Here is a 23,479-nt window from a genome sequence, read left to right as displayed (position 1 = left end):
TCTCTGAGGGTTGAGAGTCTTTGGAACTCCTTGCCACAGAGAACTGTGGGGGCAGATTGTAGAATCCTTACAATGCAGAACAAGGTCATTCGGCCCATCAAAATCTGCACCAGCTCTTTTGGTTAACCAAATGAATTAAATTAATGAAGCGACAATTTAAAAAGGGGCAGCTTCCAAAAGGAGGGGGCTCTTACCCAGGCTTACATAACCCCACAAATTTACTCAACTAATTGTCATTCTTTTTAATCAAAACAGTTATACAAATATAAAACTACATTGCACCAGTATCAACATTAAACATGTCATTTAAATATGATAGTACAAATAACGTATCACAATAACAAGTAACTCGCAGCAACAATAAACCAGCCAGTCACTATTTAAACAGTACCGATGGCTAAACACCGTCCTGTAACCAATAACAAACAACTACTCCCTTGCACCAAGAAATGATTCATTATAGGTTATCTTCGAATTTCCAGATCATTTCCCAAAAGTTTATTTATTTATTGGTCACAAGTAGACTTATGTTAACACTGCAACAAAGTTACTGTGAAAATCCTCTTCAGCAGCGGTTTGGGTACAATGAGGGAGAATTTAACATGGCCACTCCACTAATTCTACCTAACCTACACACCTTTGGACACTAAGCTGCAATTCACCATGGCCAAGAGCTCTTTGGAGTGTGGGAGGAAACTGGAGCACCCAGAGAGAATATGCAAACTCCACACAAAGGCTGGAATTGAACCCAGGTCCCTTGTGCTGTTCTAACCACTGTGCCACCCAAGTGTGAGGTAATGCATTTTGGAAAGTCTAATACAGAGAGGAAACATGCAATAAATGGCAGAACCCTTAAGTGTATTGATAGACAAAAGGATCTGGGTGTACAGGTACACAGGTCACAAAGTGGCAACGCAGGTGGAGATGGTAATCAAAAAGGCATACGGCATTCTTCCCCTCATCGGCCTGGGTATTGAGTTTAAAAATTATCAAGTCATGTTGCAGTTTCATAGAACCATAGTTAGGCTGCACTTGGAATATACTGTTCATTTCTGGTGGAGTCTTTGGAGAGGGTTCAGAAAAGATTTACCAGGATGTTGCCTGGCACAGAGGGCATTAACTATGAGGACAGGTTGGAGAAACTTTGTTTGTTCTCACTGGAACGACAAAGGTTGAGGGGCGACCTGATAGAAGTCTACAAGATTATGAGGGGCATGGACAAAGTGGATAGTCAGAAGCTTTTTCCCAGGGTGGAAGAGTCAATTACTAGGGGGCATAGAGTTAAGATGTGAGGGGCAAGGTTTAAAGAAGAAGTACGAGGCAAGATTTTTTACACAGAGGGTGGTGGGTGCCTGGAACTCACTGCCGGAGGAGGTAGTGGAAGCAGAAATGATAGTGACTTTTAAGGGGCGTCTTGACAAACACATGAATAGGATGGGAATAGAGGGGTATGGTCTCCGGAAGAGTAGGGGGATAAGTTCAGTCGGGCAGTAAGGTCAATGCAGGCTTGGAGGGGGGGCCTGTTCCTGTGCTGTAATTTTCTTTGTGCTTTGTTCTCAATTGAAGCAAGACCTCATTACACCTGTATTGTACTCAAATCCTCTTGATTTGAGATGGACTTGCTCCCATTTCCAGCAGTGCTAACTCCAGAGTTAGCAGCTCCAGTCCTGGATTTCCGACCGACAGTCATATTTCAGCCAAGCCTTTGCCAGCTAGTTTCAATCCCACGTGGGATGTTTGCAGCGTTCTCAATTAAGCGGCCAATGAAAACTAATCTTTTCAGTAGCAAATGACCCTGACACTTCATGCAATATAAACAGTTGAAACGATTCCAATTAGGACTCGAACAGACATCGAACACTTTAAAAATAATTGTCAAGCGCTTGAGATTTATACACTAAGGTCATAATTTATTGCAATGGAACAGATCACGACAAGATGCAAACAAAATAAGATATTTTGTCTCTGTGTTTTAGTACTTCTGTTAGAGGAGACTGAATGGGAAAATTAACCAGTGACAAGAGTTTTGGGGGGCACTCATTGCAAGCGGTTTCAAAGTTTATTTTATCACAGGCGTGGTTTCAAACGATTTTGTGAGTGCATTCAAGACTCTGAATTGGACTTGATTTGATTGAATTGGAAAAAGAACAACAAAAATGTCATAGTTCTGCCATGGATGTGAAGATCATGCGGAATGTGTACCAATCAGCCTTTTAATTCCACCATAAACTTCCTACATTTGTACAAGAGTGTTTGGTGAGGTGGAGAAGATGCATTTTATAAAAGCAAAACTTTTTTTTCTCTGGGGTGCTGTCTGGCTTTGGAAAGTAAGAGTTTGCAAATGTTAAGATATATTTTTTAATTGGAGCTGTAAATGTTATAATGTAATAACTTGAAGGTTATTTGGGAAGTAAGAGTTTGCAAATGTTAAGATAAAAAGTTGCTGAATTGGGGCTGCAAGTTTAAAATTTAATAGGTTGGAAGGAGGAAGGAATAAGAATTTGCAAATATTAAGACAGAAGGTTTTTAAATTGGGGTTGGAAGTTTCAAAATTAAATAACTTGGGGAGGAATAAGAGGTTGCAAATATTATTTAATTTTGAAACCTCCAACCGCAATTTGAAAACCTTTTGTCTTAACGTGGGAAGGAATAAGAGTTTGCCAATATTAAGAAATATTTTTAAATTGGGATTGGAAGTTTTAAAATGTGATAACTTGGGAAGGAATAATATTGCAAATATTAAGGTAAAAAAACTTTTAATTGGGGTTGGAAGTTTAAAAATTAAGTTGCAAGGGGAAAAACAAGAGTTTGCAAACCTTAAGATAAAAGGTTTTTAATTGGGGCTGGAAGTTTAAAATTTAAATAAAGAGGGACTGAACCTTTTGGACGTTTTCATGTTCAGATTTGGCTCCCTTTCACTAAACATCTTATGATTAACATTTGCTAAGTATGGGCTGTCAGCAGAGTTGATGGGATTGATAGTGATGTGATCATCAGGTTTTATTAATTTTTTTTGCAAAAGAAATATATCTAAGCAGAAAAGAAACCTAACAGTTTGCCTCCCCTCTCCCCATTGCACACACACACACAGATCCTTTTACCACATGGTACTGACAGATTGTTTGAGCTGTTGGTGGGGGGGGAGAGAAAGACATTCAAAGCTAATTAAGCAGCCATTCCAGTCGCTATTTGCAAGCACAGGGCTGAATCAAAGGCATTTGTCAGCACGGCCCGGCCCCCACGTGGGGTTTGATTGACAGGCGGCGGGGAGAGCAGACGGAGGGGGCGGGGCCGGGCGCGAGTGAGCGACAGAGTCTGCGCGAGGGTCTGCGGTGATTGACAGGCGAGGCGGATGACGACCAATAACGGCGCGGGAGAGAAGTTCGGTGGCGCCGATTGGCTGGTGCGGGGTTGGCCGGCGCGGGGTCCCCGGCCCGGGAGAAGGGCTCCCCACGTGGGGTTGGCGCTCTCTGATTGGCTGGGGCTGGCCCGGCGGAGCGCTGGTGACTTTGCTCCCTAATATGGTCAGGGCTCTGGCGGCAGTGCGGGGCGGCGCGGGGAGGCTGAGCTCCAGACAGCGAGCCGCACGCCGGGGATCTGTCCGTGTGTGTGAGCGCGGCGGGACATTCTCCACACAGCCAGCCGCCAGCGCTCCGACACCTTCGCAAAGGGGTTAAAATCGCCAAGCCGAGCGCGGGGAAGTTGCCGGAGATTCTCAGCCATTGTCTCGGATTTCCGCCGCCGCCGCCGGGAGAAGGGGCAGCATGATCTCCGCTCCCGCTGCCGCTCCGCCACTCCCGGCCTCCGGCCTGTGCCGCTGAATCCACCACCCCCCCCAGGGGCAGAGAGGGAGCCGGAGCCTCTCGGCCGGCTTCAGCCCTGTGTCCTCCTGGAGACCCCCCTCCTCCCCGGGCACCCAGAGCCCCGTGTCCCCCCCGGAGACGTCCCTCCTCTCCCCAGGAGACCCTTCCCCAGGCACCTAGAACCCCCCTCTCCCCGGGAGACCCTTCCCCAGGCACCTAGAGCCCCCCCTCTACCCGGGCTTGTAGACCCTCTCCCTCTTCCCCCTCCCCAGGCACCCAGACCCCTCTGTCCCTGGGAGACCCTTCCCCATTCCCCGGACTTGTAGATCCCTTTCTCCCTGGGAGACCCTCTCCCCCCTCTACCCGGGCTCCCAGACCCCTATCTCCCCGGGAGTTCCCCCCCCCCCCCCCCCCGCACCCAGATCCCTCTTCTTCCTTCCCTTTCCCCCCCCCCCCCCCCGGGCACCCAGCTCCCTCTCCCCGGGAGACCCTGACCCTCTTTCCCCCCCAGCCCCGGCAGTGCGGGCTAGCTGCTGCTGTATTGTGTGGATCCGGAACTCGGCTGTCACTTGAACCGCACCGAGGAGAAGGGGGATTGTTTGATTCGGAGGCCGGCTGGAAAGTGGAGCTGCTGAATCCTCTCTTGTTGCTGACTCTCTGTCATCTAATATAAACTAGATCAATCTCTGGCTGCTGGGACTGCCCTGGACTGTGTACCATGAGCTGTTTTCATTCTGCCTGAGCTGCCGGGAGCCCCCCCCCCTCTCCCCACAACACAAAGGGACGACTTTTTTTTTGTTAATTATATAAAGAAAGCTCCAACCGGAGAGGACTTGCTGCTTTGTTCTGTAGCATTGGGAGTGGTTCTGAGCCAGAGTGGACTCTTATCTTCAACTGGGGTTATTGCAAAGTGTCGGGGTGAATTTTGCCCTCTCTCTGTATCGGTGTGTGTTTCCTTTCCCTGTGTATCCCTCTGTCTTTCCTTTCCCTTGTATCCCCCTGTCCTTTCCTTTCCCCTGTATCCCTGTCCTTTCCCTAAGCAGGGATACAGTGTAAAGAGATGTATCCACAAGGCAGGCACCCGGTAAGTGTGTTCCTCTCTTTATTTGTTTCGCTACAAACAAACCCTTTTTTAAAAAAACTTGAATAAGCTGGAGTTTGATGGGTTTCGTTGTTTTTCAAGTAACTGTATCCATGGGTCGATTTCTTTGTCTGTATTCTGCTTGCTAGCGTCAGATTTGATCTTTTTGTTTGAGTATCTCTTTCCTTTTTAAAATTCTGCCCTAAAATTCAATTCCAGGCTCCTCACCAGCCTGCCCAGCCCTTCAAATTCACCGTGGCCGAATCCTGCGACCGAATCAAGGAGGAGTTTCAGTTTTTACAAGCTCAGTATCACAGGTAGGCTCAGAGAGAGATCCGAATCTGTACAATTGCCCTCTTTCCCCCTCCTCTCTCTCTCTGTCTGCCTCTCCCCTCTCTGTTCACAGTTCATTAGATAATAGGGCGAGTATATTTTAAACTGATAACATTGCGCAATTGAGGCTATTTATTTGCAGTGTGTGTGGGTTAGTGCAGTCCCTGTAAACAGGCTTTTAAATAATTCAGAGCCTATGATGTAAGTTCATTGTTTGGTTAATGTGTTGACAGTTTTCTCTGAATTCTCTCCCCCCCCCCTTGAAACTGATACTCTTTTCCTGCTTCCATTCAGTTTAAAAATGGAATGTGATAAGCTGGCAAATGAGAAAACTGAGATGCAGCGACATTATGTTATGGTAAGTGTGTTTTCTACCCCCCTCCCTCCCCTCTCGATGTTAATCCACTTCAAAAACATCTCCCAGTTAATTTGCAGGTTGTTATTAAGAGCTTGGACCGTGCAACAGCCACCGAGATTTAGAATGAATGATTGCTAAGAGATCTTAGAACAAGACAGTCGTCGCTTTAAAAAGTTAAACGCGTTGACTCACTCGCATTGGTTACTCGCATGTTAATGTGATGGTCCCTGAACATTCAACACTACTTTTAGATATATTGAAAAGGTAAACAGGGTTTACACGTGTGGTCTGAGAGCCAGCCACGACAGCTCTTTACTAAGAATTTGAGATAAAGCAGAGGGCCAGACAGTTGTAGAAACAAAGTGGGTGCAAATAAATTAATGGCACATGAAGGGGGGTGGTGAATAGCCAAGTGGGAAATAAGCAAGCTTCTTTTGCAGTGAGATGTTTAAATATCCCAGGCTGTAGATTTAATGCATTTTATGATTCTTGTTCCAGTATTACGAGATGTCTTATGGGCTGAATATTGAAATGCATAAGCAGGTACGTGTGCACTGGGGAAAATGCCTTTTTTTTTCTTGGGGGGGCGGTGGGGAGTTGCTGTTTTGGCTGTTACATGAAACAGATTTGCTGGTTTACACAAATTGCTCTTGGCTACATCCTGTTTTCTTTTGGTGCAGGGGGTGGAGTGAGATTTTTGGGTTTGTTTTGAATAGTTGTGGATTGGAAATGTGTTTTGGGTTGTGGGTGGCATTTCCAGGGCCTGCCACCAGTTGGTGCTGCTCTCTGCTCCTTCTGACTGGCAACCCGTTCCGAGATGCTGCTTTTCCCAAACATCTGTCAGACTCTTGGTTCCCGAATATCTCTCTGTAGCCGCATTATGTGTTACTAATTAGAGGTAATGTGAAACTTGGGTAATCTGTCAGGAACTTAAAGGGACAGGGCTCCTTTGTTGCCTCTTTTTGAAGAGATCGGTTCCCCCCCCTCCCCGCAGTAGGTTCATTTCGACTAAGGCCTCAATCCTTCTTTCAATGTCAAAGCCATTTAAAATTTAATGAGGATGTTCTATGAATAAAAGGGTAAACCAGATTTTTTTTCTGATCACAATTGTACTTGACCTTTTTACCCACTCCCCTCTCCTGTTCAAAAGGGAAATGCATTGTGTGTGTGTGTGTTTTTCCAAAACTTTGTTTTGGATGGCACTTGAGGAATGGCACACCAGTGATTAGTTGATGTCTTGAGGCGGAGGGATGGGACAACTGGGGACCCTTGGGCGACCTGAGTTGAATTTTCTTAGTTTTGATGCAAGTTGGTGTGCTGATTTTTGTTTGAAATGGGGCGTGTCCCAAGCTGTCCCACTTGTTCTCCGTTTTGCGGCTTCCGGCAATATTCGGACATTTGTTAAATCACCCCTACAGCAGCGCTAAGACTTGAAAACAGCTCCCTATGTTTGTGAAGACACGTTTGTCGTCATTAATGTGTGCACGCTTTGCATTCAGTTCAGGGGATCTGGTGCAGGGTTTTTGATTTATTATTGTCACGTGTATTGGTATACAGTGAAAAGTATTGTTTCTTGCGTGCCATACAGGCGAAGTTCTTAGGGAAAGGAGAGAGTGCAGAATGTAGTGTCATAGCTAGCATGTAGAGAAAGATTAGCCAAATATGAGGTAGGTCCATTCAGAAGCCTGACAGCAGCAGGGAAGAAGTTGGCATTTGCCATGGTGTGGGTGGGGAGTGTGGTGGACGGAGGAGCGGTAAGGGTTAAAGTTTGTGTATTTGGGTAGGTGGGCAGAAGAGAGGGGAGCGGGTGAAGGTTGGTTTTAATCCTGAATACCTCCACTGTGGAGTTTGTTAAAATGGTGGCAGATACCTCCCTATAAGATAGTAATTGTACAAGCCAGGGAGGTCATCAACCTTCAGTTCCTTGTTAACATTTATGTCGTGTATCCAAAAGCTGAACGGCCTGGTGGATTTCCAAAATCAATCCATTGGATAGATTGAACTTTGCCAGCATCCCTCCCTTATCTTTGTTATTATCTGTAATGTCTGTCTTAAGTTGTGTTTTTTTTTGCTTTCCCATTTAGCTTTTTGTAATGTTTCTATCTCTGGCACTGATCTCCAGTGACTTTGAGAGAAAAATGTGAGAGTGAGTGTTGGAATGTGCTGAACAGATCAGATCCTATCTAGGCAGGGAGGGGCTGTGTGCCTGTGAGTGAAAAGACAGCACTTGGATCAGTCCTGATACTGGCCTTTGAGAGCAGTGTAAAGTTACAGGAATGGGGAATGTGTGAAGAAATTGTTGGGAAATATTGATGGTGGTGACTGTGGCTGGAATCTAGACTGGAGAGACTCCTGGAATTATAATCTGTGAGATGTTTAAACCGATGCCTCACCTGTCCTTGCAGGTGGATTTAAAGGGCTCACGGAAAAATTCTGCTTTGGTAAAGGGATTTCTCCAAGTTGTCCTGGCCAGGAATTCTGATTGTGGGAGCAGAGAAGCAGATTATTTGGCAATATGGCCTTACAGGGAGCTTGCTGTGTATAAATTGACTGCATTTCCTTCATCCGTGACTACACTTCAAAAAGTACAGTCCTGTCCATGAAAAATGAGTAAGAAGTCTTAAAACAACAAGTTAAAGTCCAACGGGTTTATTTGGTAGCACAAGCTACTAGCTTTTGGAGCGTGTGGCTTGTGCTACCAAATAAACCTGTTGCTCTTTAACTTGGTGTTGTGAGACTTCTTACTATGTTTACCCCAGTCCCACGCTGGCATCTCCACATCGTGAAAAATGATACATCAATGCAAGTTTTTTTTGTTAATCCCTGCAAAGTTTCTTGCGTGCTGTGATTTCTGTGCTGAAGTACTGACTCCCATGAACAATTCCAAAAAGGGGCATGATTAGACAGTGAGAGGTGGAACGCTGCTGTTTTCCTGGGGATTTGAGGTTAATTGAAGGATTCCTTAACAGGGGTCCTGTTAGCCCAGAGAGAGAGGGGGGGGCTTTGACCTTGTCTGTGAGGCTCAAGTTTCTGTCTGGCCAAATTCACAGATCCCTTGCTGCAGATTCCTCCTTGCAATTGTGTGAAAACGCAAAGGAAAGAATTGCTTTTTTTTTGTACACAAAGTTTCTCACCTTTGAACATCAATGAATTACTTAAGTAATCAGTTGGAGGCAAAATAAATGATTGGTTGATCTGCTTTGCAGTTGAGAGTTGAGGGATAAATATTGCTCTGGGAGAATTCACCTCCTCACGATAACATTGTGGGATCTTTTACATTCACTTGAAAGGATCGATAATGCCTGCTTGCCTGAAAATTTTGAACTTCTGGTTTAACTTTTCGTTGAAGAGACGTGCATGTGTGGCCCTCCACTGCGTTGGAAGCATCAGCCTGAATTATGTGCCAAATTCCAGAGTGGGTCTTGAACCCACAACTGAAGGAGTGGTAGTGTTGTGGTAGCGTTTGTGCACTAATAATGCAGTGGCCTGGACAAATGCTTTGGAGACGAGTGTTCAAATTCCACCGCGGAAACTGGAAGAACTTAAACTAAGTTAGAACATCTGGAAAATGAAATGCTGATGTCAATAATCACACAAAACTCACTTAAAAACCCCGCCTGTTTCGTGCACAGATTTTCAGAAGAAAATCTGCCATCCTTATCTGGTCTGGCCGACACGTGATTCCAGCCGCTCAGCAATGTGGGTGACTCTTAACTGCCTGTTAACAAATGGTTGGGCACGCAATATGGATTGCTCAACTCCCACCTGCCCAAAGTGCAATTAACAATGGGCAATAAGGGAGTGCGGGGGGGGGGGAGTGGAGGAAAGAGCGAGCCAGGGCGTGGATGTATTCAGAATAATGGAACGTACAGTTTTGAGATTGACTGATTCCCGTGTGCGTTGAATTGGAGAATAGTGTCTCTGAAGTTGACGTTTGGCCAGCTAGATGGGGATGTGACCTTGTGCCTTCCTTTTTGAAGAATCTCAGAAGGAGTCTGTTCCTGGTTTCGGTGTATTGTTTGGGTGTGTTTGATATTGGGGAAGGCTAGCATTTGTGATTGGTGCTGTTTTAATGCTGTGTGTTTGCTCGTGCTAATTTGGACTTAGATACTCCTGCAGTCTAGGGGCTGTCTGATGTTGCCTCGAATGGGCTTTTGCCAGTGAAGGTTTAACTCTTCCTGGTAATTTTATTAATGTAAAGCTCCCAGTGAGTAATGGAAATTTTCCATCTTCCTCCCTATACCCCTCCCTAACCCTGTAAGCACCTCCAGCCCTCTGACCCTCTGAGCAAACATACACTTGCCTTATCTCATCACTACAATGGAAGCTTTCTTCCTGAGTGTAGGAAAAGCAATAAACCAGCTTTCATAAATCCCTTGCCATTCTTGTAGCCTGCTCCTTTAGGGGCTGAAAGCAGCTTCGCTGAGCCTTGAGAACATCAATAATGGTTGTACAGTATTTTGACTTTTGCAAGTGGCCTTTGCTGGTGCTATTGTCTTCAGGAGGGCAGATTACTGGAATTAAATGAGCTTTTGTATGGTTGGGATTTCCCAGCCTGCGATTGGCCCTGTAGCGTGTTGTTTCCCTGACGCGTCTCCATGGTTACTGGAGGAGTGTCTGCAGTAGGCACTGGTGTAGCAGAGCCAGTTGTTTGAGCATGCCCAGACGGACAAACTTGGAGTCCTGTCATTGACTGTATGTCCGAGAAGAATTCCTCTTTAAAGAGGGAGTTCTTGGCTGGACTGCAGTTCAAAGACCAACCACGTAGTCCCTCTGGGCAAGGGAGAGACAGAGGGCCCACCATGGAAATTCCCATTTCAGCTGCGTGCATGGCGAATCCTGCTGGAGTGTGTGTGTGTGTTGTTTAGATGTTGGGGAAGGGTGGGTTCGTGCTCTGATCATCTTGTTCCCACAAAAACAAGAGATTTATAATTTATGTAGTACCTGTTTAGGACGTCCCATCATGCTTCCTGGCCAGTTGAGGTAAGATTGTAAGGAATTCACCATTGTGGACCCTTCTCCATCATTTAATGAGACTATTACTGTTCATTTCGTTCAAACTCTACTCTCCTGCCTGGTCTCCGGAGCTGCTCCTTCCTTTAGTGCCCTGAATTCTGTTGCTATCCAACTCAGATCTACTCTGAGCACCCGCTGCCCTCGAGGAGTAGAGAGCTGTGAAGTTTCTTGAACTGCTTTGCAACGACAATCCCTCGTCTGAGACTTTGCTTCGTTAGCTCAATAGTGTGGGGGTGGGGTGAACCCCAGTCAGCGCCTGAGGCTTATCCCTAAGACTTGACCAATCTGTTCTCCAGCATGGGGAGGGGTCAGCTTCAGAGTCACTCCCTGGATTTGCTTTTGAGTGAAAAATAGAATTTGTATTTCAGACAAAGTATTGAAAGTACTTGGAAGTATAACAGCCAAAGTGATGTCATACACCTCATCAGCAAGATCCCACAGACAGTAATGCCGAAATGGTCACTTAGGCCTTAGTTAAGGCACCAAAGACTCATTTTTGACTTCTGCTGCTCCACAACCAAGAGAAAGATGGGCCTGTGATTATCTTGAGCAGCTCCTGAAGTTCTTCATGGGCAACGATTTACTTGTGAAGTTTTAAGCAAATGGAAGGCTGGGGTCGGGTGGGGGGTTTGCAATCCTTTTACACATGGCAAGGTTTAGCATGCAGCTATGATTCAATTTTCAGGGCTGGGGAGAATAATTGAACCTGGCGGGCATTGTGAGGAATCGACTGGCATGGAAAACTGGCAACTCTATTTACAAAAATCTCTTTCTACCCTCTAGCCCAACCTTTGATCTCTGTGTCTGTGTGGGTTTCCTTCGGGTGCTCTGGTTTCCTCCCACAGTCTGAAAGACGCACTGATTAGGTGCCAGAATGTGGCGACTAGGGGAATTCCACAGTAACTTCATTGCAGTGTTAATGTAAACCTTACTTGTGACTGATAAACTTTAAAAAAAACTTAAGGTGGTTCTGTGTGTAACGGGCATTCTGGATGGTGTGAATTTAGAAGAATGGGGGGGGATATCTTACAGAAACTCAGAATTATGAAGGGAAGGGATAAGATAGAAGTAGGGAAGTTGTTGCCGGTGAAACTAGAATGGAGTATGGCCTCAAAATAAGGGGGAGGATTTAGGACTGAGTTGAGGAGGAACTTCTTCACAAAGGGTTGTGAATCTGTGGAATTCCCTGCCCAGTGGCAAGGATAGTTATATTTTTGAATAAATAATAAGGTTATGGTGAGTGAGTGGGTAAGTGGAGCTGAGTCCACGAAAAGATCAACCGTGATCTTATTAAATGGCGGAGCAGGCTCAAGGGGCCAGATGGTCTGCTCCTGCTCCTAGTTATGCTCTTGTGAATAATTCATCTGGTGTCCTGTCCTCCAACCCTGCCTGTTTGTGATTGCCTTTGCCAGGGAAATGCAGTGCTGCTACATTGGGGAATTGGTTGGTTCTGAAGCTCAGTTGGGATTAGAGATTCAGGTACAGCACATTGTTTTTCATTAAAATCTGTGGACTGGAAGAAGAGGTGAAGCGATAACTAGAGTGAGACTTTAAATGGAGCGGAGAGTTGCCTAATTGGTGGTTGCCTTGGAAGTGGCAAGGAGTAGTTAACAGGAGACTTGTATACAGTGTGCAACACCTACCGTTTGTCCTTTCTAAGTCTTTAGCTCTCCTTAGCTATAGAACATCCAGATTCTTTTGCCTTGCACTGTACACAATTGCAAGGTAGAATGGGAGGAAGGTTGGCATCCTTTATGAAGGTATCCTGCAATGGTAAGGCATTTCTTGTACCCATTTACATCACGATCATAGAATCCCTATAATGTAGAAAGAAGGAATTCAGCCCATTGAGTCTGCACCGACCCATCTATTATCTTACTCATGCCCTACCCCGTAACCCTATATATTTACTCCATTAATCCCCCTAACCTACACATCTTGGGGGACTAAAGGGCAATTTATCATGGCCGATCCACCTAACCTGCACATCTTTGGAGTGTGGGAGGAAACCCATGCAGACACAGCAAGAACCTGCAAATTCCGCACAGTCGCCCAAGGCCAAAATCAAACTCAGTTCCCTGGTGATGAGGCAGTAGTACTGACCACTGTGCCACCATGTTGCCCATAAAGCAGTTTATAACAACAGGAGTTTGCTTTATCAAATCTAGTACCTTTTAGTTAACACTCCTGTACCATGTCGAGGTAATTGAGCACTGAACCTGATGCTGAGGCATGAGATACTGGGGCAGATGTCAAAGAGCTTGGTCAAGCAGACCAATCTTCAGAAGCGTCTTAATGAGGGAGGAGGGTGTAGGGGATTAGTTCCAGAATTCGGGCCTAGAAAGCTGAATGCACAGCCACCAGTGAACATTATGACCTGGTGCGAGGTGCCAGAATTGGCGGAATGGAGACTAGTCTTTAGTTGGAGTACGAAGACACAGTGGTCGTCTCATTTATAAATCCTCTCTGATCATATCTCCTGTATGACTCCCAAGAAATTACTGAATGGTTGGTTGTGTCAGCACATACAGCAGGCTTCCTGAGCTGTGTAATCTGTCTCAAATGGCAGAGATATTTCTGATCGTCCGGCTAACATTCCTCTCTCGGCATCCAGAGAACTCCTGTTGCTTTTTGAATGCCAATGATTTAGGAGGGGGGTGGGGGGGCGGTGGGAGGGAGGTGGTGGTTTGTATAATCCACTTGGAGATGGGGCCTCGTTGGACCTTGTTCCTAGGACTTGCTTGCCAGGGGTTCCTGGACAGCTCACATCATTCATCTGAGAACAAATGCATTTTTTTGAAAGAAGTTGGATTCAGTGGTATTTTTCAAAATGGAATTTGATTTGTTGGAGGGAATAAAATTGAAAGCTGTGGAAAAAGAGCAGGGGAGTGGGACTAAATAATTGGAAAGCTCTTTTCAGAGAGGCAGCATGATGGACTGAATGGCCTCCCGTGTTGCAAAATTGTGATAATTAAGGATAATTTAAGGTGACTATGAAGAGAGACTAAATAGACTAGGTCTGTACTCCATTGGAGTTTAGAAGGATGAGGGGGGACCTTATAGAGACGTATAAGATAATGAAGGGGATGGATAGGGTAGAGGTAGAGAGATTCTTCCCGCTCAGAAAGGACAGCAGGACTAGAGGGCACAGCCTCAAGATAAGGGGGGGGGGTGGTGGAGGGGACAGTTTAGAACAGAGTTGAGGAGGAACTTCTTCACTCAAAGGGTGGTGAATCTCTGGAATTCTCTGCCTGTTGAAGTGGTGGAGGCTACTGCACTAAATATATTTAAGACGGGTAGATAGGTTTTTGGTAGACAAGGGAATTAAGGGTTATGGGGAGAAAGCGGGAAAGTGGAACTGATCCACTTCAGATCAGCCATGATCTTATTCAATGGCGGGGCAGGCTCGAAGGGCTAGATGGCCGACTCCTGCTCCTATTTCTTATGTTCTTATGTCTTTGTGCTTTAGATTCTGTTCCCCCCTCTGTGGAGTGATATTGCTCTTGAGGCATGGCCTTTATCCTTGAGGTGGACAGAGGCCGTGGGTTCTAATGTATAGTTGAAGAGTTTGCATGTCGCTGATTAGAGTGATCTTAATTTCCAAGAAAATTGGTTGCAAAAAAAATTTTCTAATCTTGGCATTGAAGCAAATGTTTGCAGGGTCTTGTATTGTCCATTAGTTAATTTTGAACATGGTGCAGTGATTAGCCCTGCTGCCTCATGGCACCAGTGACCCAGGTTTGATCTGTGGCCTCGGGTCACTGTCTGTGCGGAGTTTGCATGTTCTCCCCATATCTGCGTGGGTTTCCTCCCGGGTGCTCCAGTTTTCTTCCACAATCTGAAAGACGTGCGGGTTAGGTACGTTTTACCCGAATAGGCGTCGCCGGAGTGTGGCGACTAGTGGAATTTCACAACTTCATTGCAGTGTTAATACAAGCCTATTTGTGACACCAATTCATAAAATTTATCTTTAACTAATTGCAGTCCCGTTGTAAGGTGGGAATCTGAAACCAGTTTGTGCTCTAGTTCTTCCAGCCAGCTTGGTGGTAAACAGATAATCAGTGTTAACCATGCTGATTTGAGAGGAAAATTATTAATGGGAATCTGGGAGTGAAGTGGGAGTTAATATAACTGTGTGTGTGTGTGTCCGGGAAGACTGGCCTCTGAAGGAAAATGACTCTGTGAAGTGACTTGTGTACACGAAGTAATTCATAGCGTAAAGTGCTTTGAGATTTTTCAACGTGAAAGGATATCTTTTATAGGCGCGATTTATGGCTATTAATTGAAACGGTTGCTGGAGTCTCTTGCCTTCACACACACCGAGCTTGCAGCTTTGACTGTTTTCCCCAGTGGCGTCATAAACGCCAGGCACTTAAACGACATGTTTGCAAGAATTATTCAAGTGAGCATGTACACTGGGGGAGGTCGGGGTCAGCTCACTTCTCCTTCTCCCCTCCCTCCCACTCACTCACTCCTTTGGCTCCTAATGATAGTGTAAGGGCAAATAGCTTTCAACATGCCTTTGACAGGAGTACTGAAGTGAACACTTGAAATGGTGCTGGACAGCTGAAAAGTGCTGATAATTGTGGAGCAGGAGTGTGACCACCAGAGCGCTGGAGCTTGTTTTTATTCACTTAATGGGCCTTGCTGGTTTGTTTCTTCCTTTTTAAAATTTCTGGCTTTATTCTCCTCCCTGAAGCTGATGTATCTTTTAGTCTGCTCCTGGTTTCAGATCTCTGCCCCTTTTCGTTCAGTGGGATGTCAGTAACTTCTGGAGCCATGGCCTGGGTGCCAAAGCTCCCACCTCAAACTGGTTTATATTTTAGTGCTGTCAACTCCAGGTATATTTTTTCTTTCTCTCTCTCTCTCTCTCTCTTTTCCCCCCCCCCCTCCTTTTGTTTCTGGCTGAAATGCTTCACTGTAGTTAGGAGTAGGATTTGAGTGGTAGGAGAGGGCAGTGGGCATCTCCCAGGAGTTTGTTATATTCCAAGTGAGTAGACCCTGGCCCTCTGCCCATCTCCAATAGGGACTATTGTCTGGTGGCATTGACGCAATTGTACCCGGGTCCCTGGCGCTGAGGGGCAGCGGTCTAGCCACTGTGCTGCTGATTTTCTTCTTGGAGATGTTGAAAGGGTTAAGCGTTTACTGCAGCGGTTTTTCTCTCCTTTTTTTTTCGTGTGTGAACCTTTTTTGTTACTTGCAAAGAATTTCTGGCACCAAATAAGTCCCGGTATTTTTCTCTCCTGTGTTTTGACAACAATGTCACCACAACATTTTTTTGAAGAAAAATGTAACCTTGAGGTTGTTTGCTGTTTTAATCACCGTCCTTATCTCTCACCTGCTGCCGGCATTTACTCACGAATTGTTTTCCACTCCAGTCCCACCAGCCAGCTGGTTGAAATATCCCCCCACCTCGTGCCCCCCCCCCCCCCCCCCCCGAGTTCAAACAGGTCATTTAAATAAGAATTATCGGTCCAGCAACATGGGGTTTTGCTTAACTTGTGCACCCTGTTTCATAACCCTCACCGGAAGGTTTTGGTTGGAGAGCGGTGATGCACATCCTCGGGGCAGCTTGGCATTTCCTATAGCGGAATGATTCTTTTTTTTTTAATTAAGCGTTCATACGGTTGAAGTGCTGGATCTGCTGTCAGAAATGCAACCCGTTCCACATCGTCCTGAAATTGATTTTGATTTGATCGGATCAGTTGGAGTGCTGATCGGGAGGGGCAGGGAGTAGAACCTTTAACGCTGGAGCCACGTCGTTCAGGGGTGATGTCAGGAAGCTTTTCACACACGGAAGTGCAAATCTGAAACTCCCTCCATCCTCTGCAAAGGTGCTGGCCATTGGGAAGACACGCATGTGCGCAAGTCAGTTAGCCTCTGGGTGCAGGCATTAGATAACATCTCCAGGAATGGAGCAGCACAGTAGTTATACTGCAGCCTCACAGCACCAGGGTTCATGTAGGTCCTTGGGTGACTGTGGAGCTTGCATTTTCTCCCTGTGTCTGCATGGGTGCTCCAGTTTCCACCCGCGCTCCGAAGATGTGCAGGTTAGGTGAATTGGCCGTGTTAAATTGCCCCTCGGTATTGGAGGAGTTATGATGTGGAGATGTCGGCGTTGGACTGGGGTAAACGCAGCAAGAAGTCTCTCAACACCAGGTTAAAGTCCAACCTGTTGGACTTTAGCCTGGTATTGTGAGACTTCTTACTATCGGAGGAGTTAGCAGGCTAAATGAGCATACAGGGATAGGGCCTGGCTGGGATTGCTGTCAGCGTAGACTCGATGGGCCGGATGGCCTCTTTCTATACTGTGGGAATTCTATGAAGGATAGGTTTCCTTCCCCGCGTTACTTTTGTGAAGAAGCTGGGGGTTTTTTTGACAATCTCTTGGTTACTTTTTCAGAGGGTGGAGAAAAAAGGGATTTTTAAAACTGAATTTACAAAACAGTTCACGGTGAGATTTGAACCTGTTCCTGTTGCTTCGTTAGCTCATTACCACGATCACTACCACAGCTCGTTTTCAATTTTGACTTTAATCGAAGGCCGTGGTTAAGACTCCAGTGGTTAAGTTGATCTGTAATGTATAAAGCCTCTGCTCGGTTGCTAAAGGAAGCCTAAGGGGCGGATCTCATTGTCTGCGACTGAAGGACACCGAATGCAATTTACACGAATGTGCTTTTAGTTTCTTCCACCCTTCCAAAAATGAATGTTTTTAGTTGTTCTGAATGTTATGGAATGAGGCCTCAGACGGAGAAATCCCCTCGGGGTAAATGAGGCTTGATAGCACACTGTACACAAATGCAGTGATGTCAGTTTTGCACATTGGATGCCCAAGAGGCAAACCTTTAACAGTTAAATTGGGGACAGTTTTTTTTCGCTCGAATACATTTAGATACTCGGAAGCACAGTTTTATCTTGGGCAAATGGATGGAGCGCTCTCACATGGGACTCTGACACAAGAACAAACGTGCGTTTTCATGATTACTTTCGCAACCTCTATGACCCAGAGCATTTCACTTTGAGGGGGTGGGGTGTGGTTCACAGTTGTGGTCAGAGTTGTAGGAAACCCAACAACGAGTTTCCGCATGGCAAGATCCCACAGGCAGCAATGTGACAAAGATCATTCACTCAAAAAGGACTCCGTGAATGACTTTAAACACAACTTCTCGTGCTCCGATTTTCTACAAACTCCGGCCGTTTCTGTTGTCATCAGGAAAGCAGCCTAAATGAATAAGACCGGAAAGGGTTGTGGGGGTGTGACTGGGTGGGAGGCTCTAAAGGGCATTGAAGTAAAAGTGAAATACCACAGCTGCTGGAAATGCTCAGTTTGGCAGTGTCTGAAGAGAGAAATCAAGTCAGCATTTCGGGTCAAGGACTCTTCTGTTTCTCTCCCTCCATGGATGCGGTCGGACCTGCTGAGTATTTTCAGCTTTTTCTGTTTATAATCCTCTTTCGATATGTTGGATGGACATTTTCCTTTGTCCATTTAAAGCCATCACTTTGAAGCAAGAATCTCAAATCGTTTACAGCTCAGAGAATCAGCGTTGACGTGATGGGCCAAACGGCCTTCTCTGTTTATAATGACAATAACATTTAAGTGTCAAAGTTTGCATGTGCTGTTGGATTTTATGTATTTCCTCCTTTGAACTGAAATGTGTGTGGGCGAGAGGGGCCTTGTGGGATTTTCCACCTAAATATCAAGGGCCCTAACGTCATTTTTTTAATAGTTTGGATTTTGAGCATGTTGCTGTTTACCACAGGATGTGGTGGGACAGAATTCCATTGAGGATGATGCAACCAAGCTGGGACTTCAGATTTGTGTAGAGACCTGAGTGCCTTGGTTGTTCTCCTTTTGAACATAGCAGAGAAGATTAAGGCACAATTTGATCGGTCTGTTGATGGAGTTAATGAGGAGAAACTGTTTCCACCTTGCTTCTGGTTAATGGACAGGAGAACTGGGGGGGGGGGGGGGGTGTGTGATGAGAGGAGGAACCTTTCCACGAAGTGAGCTATGTGGCTGAAAGGGAGGTGGAAGCAGATTGGACAAGTCGCTCCTAAAGGAAAACTGGATGATTATTTGAAGCAGGAATGCTCACAGGACTGTTGGCAAAGGAAGCGTGAGCACGGAACCTATTGGATAGCTCCTTCAAAGAGCTGGCAGTGACTCAGTGGGCTGGATGGTGACCACATGTTGGGTTATCTGATGATGGGCCACCCAGAATAACTCGCTTGCCTGGAAGATTGGAGCTTTTTGTTTTTCAAGAGGAGCTGATTCCTTGCTGGGGTTATAGGCTCATCTCTGGGTATCTTGCCCTGGAAGGAAGGGGTGGGAGGGGGTCATTGATCTGTCTGCCTTTATGGTACAGGTTACCATGACGTTCAGGTAAATTGCATCTTGATCTAAAATCCACAGTTCCTGCAGCCAGCTGAGATCACCTGACATGCTGTTAATCGAACCTCATGTCACCTGACTTAAAACATTGAGTTACACGCTAGATAAGCTGTCACTGGAAGCAACTTGGGAATATTTTAACCACCTTTTAAGACTAAAGTTTGAGTGTCACAAGTTGGCTTACATTAACACTGCAATGAAGTTACTGTGAAAATCCCCCTAGTCCAGTGCCTGTTGGGGTACACCTGAGGGAGAATTTAGCACGGTCAATGCACCTAACCAACACGTCTTTTTGGACTGTGGGAGAAAACCAGAGCAGCTGGAGGAAACCCACGCAGACATGGGGAGAATGCACAGACTGCGATACGATTGCAAATTGTTCAGTGCTGAGAACATTGAATAAGCTCCATAATTCCTCTGACTCTTGGAAGTTAGCGTGAGGGGTTAGCCAGGAAATTGCAGCATGGAGGATTTGACTGGCTGGTGCTGTCAGAGTGGGGTCAGGGAGCTATTCTCCGGGATTGGAGCGTAGTTGGTGGCTGGCTCGTTGCTGCCTGCCTGCCTACTATATCTGCCCTTAATTTGTGAAGCAGCTCTGATTGGCAGTTTAAAATTTCAATTTAATAACCTGCCTTGGTGCTCATCACGTGTTTTCATAGACTGCTGTGGTCAAGGAAGGTGCAATTTACATAATGATCTCGGGGACTGGTTTTCGCGTAACTATGGTAACAGGGAAGATGGATTGAGAATTTTTCTTGGCTGGAAGTTATCCATTGGGTGTTCTGAAGAGTACTTCCCACTGTGGCCTTGATAAATGGATCATATTACTGGGAGCAGTAATGCTTCATAAAGTCTACACTTGGCTGTTTGGGTTTTTTTTTGTTCTGTCAGATATTAATAGATTTGGCGGCAGTTCTGTTTTGTTTATCTTGAGTTGGGGTATGAGGTGAAAGAGAATAGAATCACTGTGTAAGTGGGGTAAAACGTAACGTTAACTCTGTTTCTCCACAGATGCTGCCAAACTTACTTGAGTTTTTCCAGCATTTTCAGTTTTTTATTTTGGTTTTCCCAGCATCCCTAAATTTTTAAATCCTAGCACGGTGAGGATGTTGAGGGGGAGAATACAGGGCCTCGTGGTGGCACAGTGGTTAGCACTGCTGCCTCAAAGTGCTAGGGACCTGGGTTCAGTTCCAGCCTTGGATGTCTGTCTGTGTGGAGTTGGAATGTTTTCCCCATGTCTGCATGTGTTTCCTCTGGGTGCTCCAGTTTCTTCTCGTACTCCAAAGATATGTGGATTAGAATGGCCATGCTAAATTGCCCCTCAGTGCACCAGGATTTGTGGGTTGGGGCATTGGCAGGGTAAATATGCAGGGTTGTGGGGACAGGCTCTGGGTAAGATGAACCTGGCGTTGAGAGACTTCTTAACATGAGTTGGTGCAGACTTGATGGGCTGAATGGCCTGTGGGGTTTCTATATAGGAGTAGGCCATTTGGTTCCTTGAGGCATTTAGTTAGATCATGGCTGATTAATCTGAAGCTTAATCTTTTTTGCCCACGATAGTTTTGTAATGCTCACACCTGAGTTGAAGAGGTTTGAAATGTGAGTGAGGTTTCGGTGACTCTCTGCTCCTGATGTGAAGTGTTCAAGACAATTGCAGGAACTGCTACACCTGTGACTAGAGTCTTGACTAATACGTGAAGCGTGAGATTCTCTGGCCGCCCTGCAGTGTTTTTTTTGCCGGTGGAAGTTGGCGCATCGCTAACCGGTGGCTAGATCTTCTGGTCCCACTACCATTGATGGGATTTGGCTTTGATGCTGGGGAACCCGGGGTGGAGCTGCGCCATCAGCGGGACTGGAGGATCTCACCATCATGAAGGGATGGAAGATTTTGCCCCAAAGCTTTCAGCAGTTCGCTAATGGAAATAAGGAAGCCTGTTTGGCTAATAGTGGTTAATCTTGCTCCTTGAAGCCTCTTGCCACTCATGATGGGGAATCTCCAGCTGTGATCTTTTCCCTGCAGGAACAGCTGTTGGCATCAGTCTGGGTTGTGGCCATTCTATAGTGGAAATTTAATCCATGGCAGCGCTGAGCAGTGTCTGAGGTTGTTCCCTTGGGTTGGTGAAGACACCGTTGGCAATGTTTGTTTACTGTGCTATTTTCATCAGCTAGTGAGTTACCTTCTCGCTTGTAGAGAAGTTTTGCGCTTGGTGGGAGCTTGCTGTGCACGAATTGGCTGCTGCCTTTCCCACATTGCAACGGTGGTGATTGAGCTCTGTGGCTGAGACGCGTTTTGGAATGTCCTGAGGTCATGAAAGGTGCCAAATAAATGCAGCTTCCTCCTTTTTTGATGGTCTGGGCATCGGGTAACCCAGCTGCATGAGTGTTGTGGATTTTGCTTGCTGTACTGGTCCATCCAGTGAGGAGTGTCCTTGGGTAATGTTTGAGGGTGGTTGCAGTTTACATCCTCATGGTGCTGGTATTCTCTCCCTTCCAGAGTCAAGTTGTGTGCTTTTAAAAAGCTGACTTTTGGAGTGTGTTCTGCAGTTGAGGTGTGCTGGAGGATGGAACTGTGAACCAGCAACAAAACATTAAGGACTGTGGAGAAGAGAGGCTTCCTTTTAAATTAAGTGTCCTTCCGTGTGGAAGGGCCTTGGTGAATCTCCACTGAGAAAAGCCCAGGGAGAAGAATCAAACAGCGATGTATTGTTTAATTGGTAGTGCTTAATAAGGTTTGTGATGGGGGCTCTTCATTTGCATATTAACAGAAAGACCCCTCTGTTTGAAACTACTTGGGTGAATCCAATAAACCTGCAAATTGATAGCATTCCCAGAGCCATAACAAATATGTACAGTACATAACTGAGTTAAAGCAGCAATGTAAACAGTAGAATATAGATTCCCAGAATAATACCTTGGTAAAAAGATTAAATTGTGAATGCATAGGCCATTCAGCCCTTTGAGACTGCTTCACTAGTCACTATGATCGTGACTGATCATATTCAATTTCCTGGTTTTCTTTTCCCTGTCGCCCCATATCCCTTGATCCCTTTAGCCCCAAGAGCTATATCTAATTTCTTCTAATCACAATGTTTTGGCCTCAATTACTTTGTGGTAGTGAATGCCACACGTTCACCAGCCTCTGGGTGAATTTCTCTCCTCTCAGTTGGTACAGTGGTTAGCACTGCTACCTCACACCGTCAGGGACTCGGGTTTGGTTCCCAGCTTCAGCCACTGTGTGAAGTTTGCACGTTCTCACCGTGTCTGCGTGGGTTTCCTCTGGGTACTCTGGTTTTCTCCCACAGTCTGAAAGACGTGCTGGTTGGGTGCAGTGGCCATGCTAAATTCTCCCTCAGTGTTCCTGAACAGAGTTGGCGACTGGGGAATTTTCACTAACTTCATTGCAGTGTTAATGCCAGTCTTCTTGTGACTAATAAATCAACAACTTTTAAAAAAGGGTTTACCCCTTATCCTCAAACTATGATCCCTAGTTCTGGACTGCCCACCATCAGGAACATTCTTTCTGAACCTATCCTGTCTAATCCTGTTAGAATTTTGTAAGTTTTAATGCGATCCCCTCCTTCTATAACAAGGACATCCTTCCTCAGCTAAGGACACAAAGATTGAATGCAATATTCCAGATGTGGCCTCACCAACATCCTATACACTTGCAGTAAAACATCCCCATCCCAATATTCCAATACACTCAATGAAGGCCAACATACCATTTGCTTTCTATACTACCTGCGTGCTTAGTTTCAGGGACTGATGTACAAGGGACCTCAAGGTCTCACTGAGTATTCATCTCTCTCAATTTGCACCCATTCAAATCATTTGCCTTCCTATTTTTGCTAGCGAAGTGGGTAAACCCCTCATTTATCCCCATTATACTGCCCACTCAGTCAGCGTGTCCAGATTATGTTGAATAGGAGTTACACAGACACTGCTTGTGGTCCATTGAATATAGAAGATTGATGAGTTTAGAATGATAAAGAGCAACTATTTCCTGTAGTGGTGGGTGGAGGAAGAGTCCAGAATGAAGGGAAATAACCTTAAAACCTACAGAGCTTTGACAGCTTTCTAGAGAATTCATGATTTTCCCTAAACGTACGTGTGCGTGCATGCACAATATTTTCTCACCATCTCTGAGCAGCCTCTGTAGGTTTTAAGGTTATTTCCCTTCGTTCTGGACTCTTCCAGAAGATGCTGGTCAGTTAACAATTTCAAAGATGAAATTGATGTGTTATTGTTTAGGGAAAGTTCACAGCAGCAAGGTGGTTAGATGAGGTCAAGCTAAAGATCATCATAGAATCCTACAATGCAGAGGAAGCCATTCGGCCCATTGAGTCTGCACCATCCATCACGCCCAGGCCCAATTCTATCCCCATAACCTCATGCATTTATCCTAGCTAGTCCCCCTGACATTAAGGGGCAATTTAGCATGGCCAATCCACCTAACCCCTACATCTTTGGACTGTGGGAGGAAACCGGAGCACCTG

General features: G+C 45.7%; 1 protein-coding gene across 17 annotated transcripts in view; it reads left to right on the top strand.

The window, feature by feature from the left end:
- The first annotated feature begins 4,264 nt into the window (after positions 1-4,264).
- LOC145359483 (transducin-like enhancer protein 3) overlaps positions 4,265-23,479 on the top strand; it is a 73,884-nt gene continuing 54,669 nt past the window's right edge. For all 17 annotated transcript variants that reach the window (XM_080214081.1, XM_080214079.1, XM_080214080.1 and 14 more), the window contains exons 1-4: positions 4,265-4,887; positions 5,104-5,201; positions 5,512-5,575; positions 6,074-6,118. In XM_080214081.1, coding sequence (XP_080070207.1) covers positions 4,864-4,887; positions 5,104-5,201; positions 5,512-5,575; positions 6,074-6,118 — 231 coding nt within the window. In that variant the 5' untranslated portion in view covers positions 4,265-4,863. The remainder of the gene's footprint in view (positions 4,888-5,103; positions 5,202-5,511; positions 5,576-6,073; positions 6,119-23,479) is intronic.

Source organism: Carcharhinus amblyrhynchos, chromosome 28 (assembly GCF_965287045.1).
Source record: "Carcharhinus amblyrhynchos chromosome 28, sCarAmb.v2.hapA, whole genome shotgun sequence".
Classification (NCBI taxonomy): Eukaryota; Metazoa; Chordata; class Chondrichthyes; order Carcharhiniformes; family Carcharhinidae; genus Carcharhinus; species Carcharhinus amblyrhynchos.
Note: the sequence above shows the minus strand (reverse complement) of the source record. Positions and strands in the feature narration are given on the sequence as shown.